The sequence below is a fragment of the Penaeus japonicus genome, unplaced genomic scaffold, assembly GCF_977035675.1.
Source record: "Penaeus japonicus unplaced genomic scaffold, GWHDUDI00000001_assembly GWHDUDI00000031, whole genome shotgun sequence".
NCBI classification, from domain to species: domain Eukaryota; kingdom Metazoa; phylum Arthropoda; class Malacostraca; order Decapoda; family Penaeidae; genus Penaeus; species Penaeus japonicus.
Genome location: NW_028234433.1, coordinates 10,014,797 through 10,024,796, shown reverse-complemented (window position 1 = coordinate 10,024,796; position 10,000 = coordinate 10,014,797). Strand labels below are relative to the sequence as shown.

Below are 10,000 nucleotides of genomic sequence, written 5' to 3'. Positions count from 1 at the left end.
CACCTACTTCTGGGTCTCTCATCCGTGAATAAATCCACCGTTATGTCGCCTATCGTCGTCTCGATAACCACTGACATTTTGAAGAAATGTAAATATGAATAACTTAAAAATCAAACATGAAAAGTAGCCCCGCTGAACAGCAACCTTCTCGTTGTTATAAGTGTCAGTCTTTCGTAGAAAATACAGAGTTCACTTCGAATCACAGATCAGAAGCTGCTTTCCCCGCTCCATATCTGTGTAAGTTGATCTCATTCTCTCAGTGCAAAGGCCTCCCTCTCATTCCCTCGCTGCAGAAGCCTCCCGGGAGCAACTCGACTCTCGTGCACAAACGTAAACACTTTGCATTCGAGTTCAAATTAAAAGTTTAACATCAGGGGTTTCAACGAATAGGCTCTGTTTGCATTAGAATTTATGAGTTTTTTGGATAATCATATTTTTGTGGGGTATTTTTTTCTGTATTAAAGTTTATTCAAAATCTTATTCGAATTTTGGTCTGAATATACGGAAAAAATGACATTTTTCCAGAAAATCGATCACGTCAATTCTAAATTAGATTAACTAAATGAAGGGAATGGTTTGATGCAGTTTATAAGAATCCTTTCTATCTAAAACTTATTTCTGTAAAAAAAAGTTCCATACATAAATGTATTGTTCACAACATTCACGGTTTTCTATAGATTGCGCAATCCTCCATCATTAATGGCTAACAACTTTATCATCAGATATGATATTTATGTATCAGTCATCATGACCAAAAGGAAAACCTTGCAAACTCGCCTGAACATTTTACATGAAAGACACCAAACTCCATTCATAAAAAAATGGAATCCTTCCTAAACCCTTTGGAATAAAACTTTTTCGCTAAGAGAACCTTCTAAATAACTCAAAAACTCTAAAAAACGGCAAAAATATTCCAAAACCCCCCAATATGTGAGAGAAATGACACATATTACGGAGATGAAACAACGTGCATCTGGCAGCACCGCTCAGCCCGTGTTGAGGCCGTGAAAATTATTATTAAAGATAAAAAACTCATTATCTCTCCCCCTGTGCAACTCAGGGTCTCCAAAGTGCGTGTGTGGGATCCCCTCCGCCAGCCGAATGGGACGACCATGGCCTCTCAAGAGCCCTTAGCCCTTGCAGCAAGTTAAAAAGGACGAGAAAGTTGGTAAGAAAAGTCCAAGGATTCGAGCCTTATTTTCCCTGTGGATTTCGCCGCATAAGGGCTTCGCCTTATCTCTTTCGTCACTATTGCAGGTCGTGGTGCAATTAGGCATAGGTATAAGAGTGTGAAGGTAGAGCACGTGGGAAAAATTGGGAGAGGAAGTGCTGTAGAAATTTAGTTCAGGTAATACGGTGTTATAGTTAGTTTTTGTGAAATTTGGTTCAGTTTTCTTTCCTTCTTATCTTTTTTTCCACATCAGTAGGTTTGCAGGCTGGCATGAGGATGATTTTGACATTTTGAAGTTTGGTGATTAGAGGGATTATATTTCATTTTTATTAGTGCAATCAGGAAAGTTGGGTTCAGGTTATGATACAATTTCCCTTTTTATTTGATATTTCTAAATTCAATTGTGAATCCAGTCTCTGCTATACAGTCTTGTCCTATAATTTTTTCCAATGCTTTATCAATGATTTAATGACAGTTATAGTGCATACTGTAAGAAGTTCATGCAGTTATCCATATGGCAGCAGAGGAAATCTTGAATTGGAGCCCAATAGTGAACCTGTTGGCCTGGATATGCGTGAGGGCACAAGGTATGCTGGAGATTTGTGGGTCAAACACAATGAATGTCTGTTGACATCCTGCAAAATCTTTATCTCATATTCAGGCAGGATAGAGTCCAGGGAGGCCATAGACACATTTAAGCTTTTTGTTGAAAATCTTGCTTTACTTTAGTCAGCTTGCTTGGCAGAAATCCTTGATATTCTAGGTAGGCAAGGCTGGCTCAGTTGTTTTGCAAGAAGCAGAAAGATCTAAACAATTGTCCTTTTCTCTAGTGAAAAGTCTGGCCTTCCAAAGTGATTTCAAACTTCAGCGGCTTCAGATGTGCTATTGGCGGCGTCATGTGATGGTTTATACCCAAAGGCAGGACCTGTAGGCAAGTGATTATCGGTTGGGGTTCTTGTTGGATTGTGCCGAGTGCTTTCAGTTTCTTTTTTGTCAGATGGTATTGATGTTAGGTATCTGTTTGAGGAATACCTGGCAGTAGGTTAGCCCATGTATTTTGATATTTACTAATTTGTTGAATGTGATTGTCTATTGATCTTTGATCTTAGCTTAGGCCTGAAAGCATGGATAAATGTTCCTAACACACTTTGACACTTTTGCGCCGTACTATATATTGTCTGAAAAATATAGTTTTACCCATAATGTTAAAAGGAAGATCTTTAGGAGAGAGTGAAAAAAAATCAAGTATATGAAATCAAAGAGATGTTAATGATTATTACATTATGAGAATAACTGTTCAAGTTTGATCCAAAAGAAATTTCTGGAATTGCTTTATGAATTATTGCCTTTGCACAGGAATATTACAAATCTATAAAAAAATATATTAATTTTTTATGTTCCATGTGATACTAGAATTAGATCAAAGGTTAAGCTAATTTTTTCAATCTGGTATATTCTGGATTGGTCACAGGTGTTATGGGTGGCCTCCCACCTAAGCCAGAGTACTGGCTTAGGTGTTGGTCCATGAATACTTTTATCTACTTTCCAAAATTCTGTCTTGGGGATTTTGGGCCAACACTGCCTTCTGGGCTCATTATGAACCCTGACATCTTGTTTTGGGGAAATCTGCGTCAGAAGGTTATCCCCTAAAGGACATGAATACTATTCAAAGTCATGCTCAAGGGAAGAAATGAGCAAACATTATTCCACAGGATGCCTGAAAATAATTGATGTTTTCAAGTCTTATAATGTAGATTTTGATTTGTAGCTTTCAAATGTACAACTCATTCTTTTGTGGAAATTGAGTTAGGGTAGATAGTAATGATTTTTTAGTACATTTCTACATTAGATCATAAGAATCGTGATGTTATGTGATGATGTTAAATTCTATCTTGGCTTGATTGCACTGTATAAATACATTTATACACATTAAAAGTGCCTGAACTCCTTTTCCAAGTAGCTATTATTATTGTTATTAACATTATTATATTGGATGTTATTAGAGATGATATTAGTTAGTAACAATGATGATAAAGATATAGAAATAATTTTTCCCCCCAAGATTTAAGGAAAAGGGTAAAGAGATGAGCTCATGCAGGTCTACTGATTGTGTCTGTGTTGATGACTAATCACTTGTTGAACCATCTCTGTGTAAAAAGAATAATGATAAAACATTGTGGATGATACATGCTCTTAGTGTCAATGGTTAACCTTAACCCATTTGTGTCGGGGCCATTCCGGCTCTGAATGGTCAGAATGCCAGGGTTTTTGAACGCATAAGTCTAACGCCCCAGGATTCTCGAGCGCACTAGCCGTGAGCCTGAGCTGTCCGCTCGCTCACCCTGAGCGCTGGCCTTGACCAAATATCTCGTCGCTGGCGTCTGACTCAAAAACTACGAAACGTGTCAGCATATCATCCAGTGCAAATGGGTTAACCCAATGACGACGGTGCGTCACACCCGTGTGACACAGCCAAAAACTCCCGTTCCGGGGCGTCATGCTATTGTGACGATTTCAATGCAATATTGCAATCGCCCGGCATATGGGACTTCGCGTAGAAAGTGCACCCGTCGGGAAAGGGTTAAAGACCACAACACTTTTAGCATGTTTTGTTTCCCCAGCTGCATTTAGGATACAGCTTTTCAAGTTTCAAGGCAAATCGCCTGGCATAGGGGTTTTCGCGTAGCGTGTGCCCCGTCGAGAAAGGGTTAATAAAAAGGAAGAGGCAGGAAATATGACTATGATTGGCTGAGAAATAGAAGGATATACTAAGGGCAAAGGGATATGGGGCTGATATGGTGGGTGTGGCAGGAGGGAACTTGTCAAATAGTATCAGAAATATCAGGAGGACCTACAAACTTCTTGGTTATAATAAAAAAAAAAAAAAAATGGAAAAAAAGTCTGCCTGTTTCTGAGAGCTTGTGCACAATTACAGTAAATAGGTCTGAATACACAGTTACAATTGTTCCATGATCATTGTTTTAGATTTTCTCTACAAAGATGATGTGAAATGCCTCAGCCATATATTCCAATCTGTATATTTTTTTCTGTAAATCCATCTGGGTATCCCTCACTCCTTATTTTTCACCTGTATAAAAGTCTATGGCAGGATTTCTGAGTTATTCATTGTATATATTCAGAATGTGAATACTTGGATGATATATGCTTTGAGACTTTGTTTAATAGCTTGTGTTGATAATAAATGTTTAATGTAATGTTTTTTTAATGATCAATTTACAATGATGTGGGGTCTTATCTACCCACATTGTCTTTCACAATGTTAAGCGGAGTATTATATAAAAATGTTTATATATCTGTGTGTATCTACATAGCCATTCTACAATTGCAGGGTTTATTTTCCAGAATAGCAGGATGGCAGAAGCTAGCCGAAACAGTGGAGGAATGAGCCAGCCAGGAAGAGGCTCTGCATATGCCACAAACTTCCCATCTCCTATGACGTACCAGCCCATGCAGGTACCACCGTTTCAAGCTGGGTACCAAGACATGTTTGTTCAGTCCTACCCCAGGGTGATGCCCATCTCACACTTCCAGGGGAACATGCTATGCCAAGACAATACCCAATTTCAGGGCAGTGGGCACTATCAAGGAGATAACCATTTCCAGAATAACAGCCAGTTCCAGGGTAACAACCAGTACCCAAGTTACAATCACTTCCAGAATAATGCACACTTCCAGGGCAATGGTCACTTCGAAGGGAATAGCCACATGCAGGGGAATCAGTATCCGGGGAACTTGCAGTATGAAGGAAACTATGTTATGCCTAGTAATCCAGGAACAAGAATGATGTGTGATGAAAATTACCAGACTTACATTGTAAACAATGCAACACAGGTACCAGGGATGGACTTGCAATCAAATCCAAGGCAGTATAATTCCATATCTCATAGTGTAAGAAGAGTCCCACCGCCAAAGTCAAATGTAAGGTACAATACAGTGAAAACGGAACAGAATTGGTCTTTACCAGCAGGGCAAGGTATGCCTTTAAGTGAAAGTCAAACTATGGCAGCATCTGGCAGTGGCACTGTTAATGTTTCTAAGGAAATGGGTAAAAATGCATCAGTGGCTAGTGATGGTTCAGTTGCAAATGCTGTCAATGCAAATTCACCTCAAAATAACTATCAGAACAGGACTTACTCTGGTAATAACAAGTCAGGAAATACAGCAGGAAACTTGCCTAAAGAGCTACCCCGGAATCCAAATGCAAGTGAAAATGGAGCATTTGGGGATGAAGCCAAAGTCACTTCCCAAGGAAATGATAGTGAAGCTTTTGTCAATGGCATTGCAAGTGAAGGAGGTGCAAAGAATAAGGGAATGAATCGGGGAAGGGGAGGAAGGGGAAGAAGAGGAGGGAGGCGAAATTATGGAGCAGACAGGCCAAGTCAAGGGCCGAACATGCCTTACAACTGGTATGATTCTAGAGGCGCGGCTTATGACCAGGACCAGAAGAAGCGGGACAGGGAAAGTGCCTTGGCAGAGACCGCAGCATTTATGCAGAAGATGAGTCTTGGCCGCTCAGATAACCCTCCCCTGAAGGAATATGACAACAACAATGACAGAAGATCTAGAGGTGGTCGAGGGAGATATGATCGGGGTGGAAGTCATGGTGGGGGTGACAAGAGGCAGCAGAGAAACAATTTTGAAGAGGAAAAGCAAGGAAAGGAATGGAAGAACAGACAGGTCCGAACTGAGGATGGGAAGACATATAATGGAGGTTATAACAATGTTTATGACCAGGCTAACGATCAAGAAAAGTCTCTCAGGCAAGAGAAAAACTTCAACCGGGGGAGAAATGGACGGAAGAATAACAATGGGGAAGGGCAGGGGTTTGATAATGAGGCAGGAGAGAAGGAAGAGGGGGCCTCAGCTCAACCCCAGGGTCCAAGGCCAGGAAGAGGCAGGGGCAGAGGCAGAAACGACAATGGAAGGAAGCTCTGGGGTGGCAGTGAACAGAGTGAAGGGCCAGGGAAGGAAGGTGCTCCAGCACTAGTGAAGAATGAACCAAAGGCAGAGAAGGAGAATAGCCCTGTGTCAACACCCAGCTTCACAAGTTCAGGCAAGGAGGATGAGCAGACCCAGAGGGACAGACTCATGGAACAGCTGACGAAGGGTGCATATGAGTGCATGGTGTGTTGTGACCGTATCAAGCAGCACCATGCTATATGGTCCTGTGTTAATTGCTACAACTGCTTCCATTTAGGATGCATCAAAAAATGGGCTAAAAGTTCAACTGGAGGTGAGAAACAGAGCATTGTTTTTGAATAAGTCAAGTTATTACACAATTTTTATTTTAAAGGGAAAATTGAGAAATTGTTTGTGGAAACTTTAGAAGCTTCCATATTGAACCTCAGTAAAATTTCTTTTGATTAACAAGTTTGTCAGCTAAGTACTCATTTTAGTGACGTTTTATTTTTATTTTTAGTTATTTAAGGCCCAGTAAGCCTTGGATGAAGTAAAAGATGATAATCCATATCATAGATGTTTTTTATTTATTTTGTTTGGAATATATCTAGAAAAGTGTAACCAACAAACAAAATTATATGTATGTAGAAAATAGAACAAACTACTTAACTTAATTTTTTCCCCTTGCCTATATTAGGAAATAAGATTTACTCTAACATCAACTCTGTCAATAGAGTCTGGCTGGAGGTGTCCAGCCTGCCAAGCAGCCACACCAAAAGTCCCAAACTCCTACCTCTGTTTCTGCGGGAAATTGCGTGAACCGGAGTGGAACCGACGTGACACACCTCATTCATGTGGGGAGGTGTGTGGCCGAGGAAGGAAGATTGACTGGTGCAGTCACAAGTGCAATATTCTCTGCCATCCAGGACCCTGCCCTCCTTGCACAGCTTATGTTAAGAAGTTAGTGCTGTTTAGTATTCCTTTGGGTGTCATATCATGTTGTTGATGTCTGACAGTGTCTTAATGTTTGTTTACTTTTGTAATTGTCTTCTTTTTTTTACACATATAATTACTATAGATATATATAATTTTCACTTTAAAGGACATGTCCCTGTGGAGCCAAAAGTCAAGATGTCCGCTGTAGTATCACAGAGCCCTTCGTGTGCGAGGGAATGTGCGAGAAGGTGCTGAACTGTGGTGGTCACACTTGTAAAAAACTGTGTCACTCTGGGCCCTGTGGTGACTGTCAGCAACAAGTACAGCAGAGTGAGTGTGAAAGAATTGGTGTTTTAATTTTTTTTTAATTTTAATGTAGGACATGTGTATTGTAATACTTTTTGCTTGTTATTATTTGCCACTAATCATTTTTATAACCTATGTGTACCAATGCAACCAATTTGACATGGTATTATTAATTTTTCAATAATAAAATGGAATGCTGTTCAAAATTATTGTACTGTAGGAAAATGATAAACTTTAAAGTATTAGAACTATATGTATGAGATCAGCATTTAACCCATTGCAGATGGGTGACAACACATACATGCCATACAAGATTTTGTCCTAAAGACGGCAACAGGTACCGTTTGTCATCATGACATTTTTGACGTTAGGGGAGATTGGATTGCTATTTTTCTCCATTACACTATGAGTAATAACTCCATTTAATGACTGATTATGTCAGTTGGAATTACAATTACAATAATTGCCATGATATTTATCAAAATAGGTTTAGTTTAAAATCCCAAACATAGATAGCACATTCTTTCCTAGCACCAGCAGGAAAGAAATCCTTGAAGGGATTTCCATGGTCTCTGCCAAGTATTTCTTCAGAGAGCAATGGTTTACAATAAGATGCCGACCCCTGGTTCTAAAAACTATCACTACAGAATGTGCAGGTAGAATGAGAAGAGGATGTGGTTCTTACAGTCGTAAGCACAGGATTCCTTCCTCTTCCCCACCTCTTTATTTATTTTTATTAGGAATAGTTATTTCTTTCATATTTATTTAGGAAAGTACACAAATATGCTTTTTGCTCCTATACAAAACTGTAATACTTCTATCACATTGAGAATATAACATATAAAATGAACTGATATGGATCCCATACTACAATTTTAGTCTACTACAACATTAGTAAACACTGTCAAATGGCACAAGAAAGTGAAACATAAAAATATGACAAACACAAATATTGTTCTGGTATTATAACAAAGGCCTGAAAGACAGTGGGAAAAGTTGCAATACATCTCTCTAGATTTCTAATAAAAACCATCTTGGATGCCTCGCAAGTGGCACCATCCTATCTATCCCAGTCTGAAAAGGAATAAAATATATGCTTATAGCACTATTTGTACACCATCACTTTTGGGATCTGAAGATAATCATCATGAAAACTTGTTGTGACTGTAGCAATGAGGTCAATGTGATGTGATGAAGCACTTAGTAAAGCACTCTCTCTCTCTCTCTCTCTCTTTTTCTCTCTTTCTCTCTTTCTCTCTTTCTCTCTTTCTCTCTTTCTCTCTTTCTCTCTTTCTCTCTTTCTCTCTTTCTCTCTTTCTCTCTTTCTCTTTCTCTCTTTTTCTCTTTCTCTCTCTTCTCTCTCTCTTTTTCTCTCTTCTCTCTCTCTCTCTCTTTTCTCCTCTTTTCTCTTTCTCTCTCTCTCCTCTCTCTCTCTCTCTCTCCTCTCTCTCTCTCTCTCTCTCTCTCTCTCTCTCTCTCTCTCTCTCTCTCTCTCTCTCTCTCTCTCTCTCTCTCTCTCTCTCTCTCTCTCTCTCTCTCTCTCTCTCTCTCTCTCTCTCTCTCTCTCTCTCTCTCTCTCTCTCTCTCTCTCTCTCTCTCTCTCTCTCTTCTCTCTTCTCCTCTCTCTCTCTCTCTCTCTCTCTCCTCTCTCTCTCTCTCTCTCTCTTCGTCTCTTTCCTCTCTCTCTCTCTTCGTCTCTTTCCTCTCTCTCTCTCTTCGTCTCTCTCCTCTCTCTCTCTTCGTCTCTCTCTCCTCTCTCTCTTCGTCTCTCTCCTCTCTCTCTCTCTATCTCTGTCTCTCTCTCTCTCTCTCTCTCTCTCTCTCTCTCTCTCTCTCTCTCTCTCTCTCTCTCTCTCTCTCTCTTTCTCTTCTCCTCTCTTCTCTCTCTCTCTTTCTTTCTTCTTTCTCTCTCTCTCTCTCTCTCTCTCTCTCTGTCTCTCTCTCTCTCTTTCTTTCTTTCCTCTCTCTCTCAAATAGGCTTACTAATTAACCCTTTCCCGACGGGGCACTCGCTACGCGAAGACCCCTATGCCGGGCGATTGCAATATTGCATTGTAATCGTCACACTGGCATGACGCTCCGGCATTGGGAGTTTGGCTGTGTCACACGGGTGTGACGCATCGTCGTCATAGGGTTAACTTCTAGGGACATCGGTGTGTAAAACAAATTAACCCACTCAAGATAATGCTTAATGCAGCTTCTGCTGGCAAGATAACAATCCTGCACAGCTTTCTGCTTAAAGATTTCAGAATTTTTAGCTGCCTGATTCTATGGGGTGAAAATAATAGGATTTATTTATTTTTTATTTTTTGTATTTTATTTTTTATTCTTCATTTATTATTATTATTTTTTTTAAGTTGAGAAGAATGTGTATAGGCAAATGCAATTACAAAATATATATACAAATGTAATTATATAAATCTGGTATGTACGGAGAGAGACCATGATGTGAGGGAAATACTCTGATAATGTGAAATCATGTCATCTGGCATGAATAGGTTAAACAAAAGCACAGTGGACAGTGCATGTATACATGCACTCCTGGCATCAATGGGTCAATGTCTTCAGACTGTTCTTACACCTTGCAGAATGCTACTGTGGAAAGGAGAGTCGAGAAGTTCTATGTACAGAAGAGACCTGTGGCATTTCCTTGTTTGCATGTGAGAA

The 10,000-nt window shown here is 39.8% G+C and overlaps 2 protein-coding genes across 8 annotated transcripts in view; one reads left to right on the top strand and one right to left on the bottom strand.

Moving 5' to 3' along the window:
* LOC122243572 (peptidyl-prolyl cis-trans isomerase sig-7) overlaps positions 1 to 360 on the bottom strand; it is a 4,032-nt gene extending 3,672 nt beyond the window's left edge. The window contains exon 1 of the mRNA XM_043001194.2: positions 8 to 360. Within this exon, the coding sequence (XP_042857128.1) occupies positions 8 to 77 (70 nt within the window). The 5' untranslated portion in view covers positions 78 to 360. The remainder of the gene's footprint in view (positions 1 to 7) is intronic.
* Positions 361 to 949: 589 nt separating this feature from the next.
* The window catches only part of LOC122243571 (nuclear transcription factor, X-box binding stc), a 20,663-nt gene continuing 11,612 nt past the window's right edge, over positions 950 to 10,000 (top strand). Inside the window, exons 1-7 of one of the 7 annotated variants that reach the window (XM_086555649.1) lie at positions 1,276 to 1,348; positions 1,647 to 1,758; positions 2,002 to 2,102; positions 4,535 to 6,425; positions 6,826 to 7,051; positions 7,194 to 7,357; positions 9,922 to 10,000. The exon at positions 9,922 to 10,000 is cut by the window's right edge and continues 118 nt beyond it. In XM_086555649.1, coding sequence (XP_086411775.1) covers positions 4,544 to 6,425; positions 6,826 to 7,051; positions 7,194 to 7,357; positions 9,922 to 10,000 — 2,351 coding nt within the window. In that variant the 5' untranslated portion in view covers positions 1,276 to 1,348; positions 1,647 to 1,758; positions 2,002 to 2,102; positions 4,535 to 4,543. Of the gene's footprint in view, positions 1,169 to 1,207; positions 1,349 to 1,646; positions 1,759 to 2,001; positions 2,103 to 4,520; positions 6,426 to 6,825; positions 7,052 to 7,193; positions 7,358 to 9,921 lie in introns of those variants that run through there. The other 6 variants (XM_043001191.2, XM_086555650.1, XM_043001189.2 and 3 more) reach the window with 6 other exon arrangements.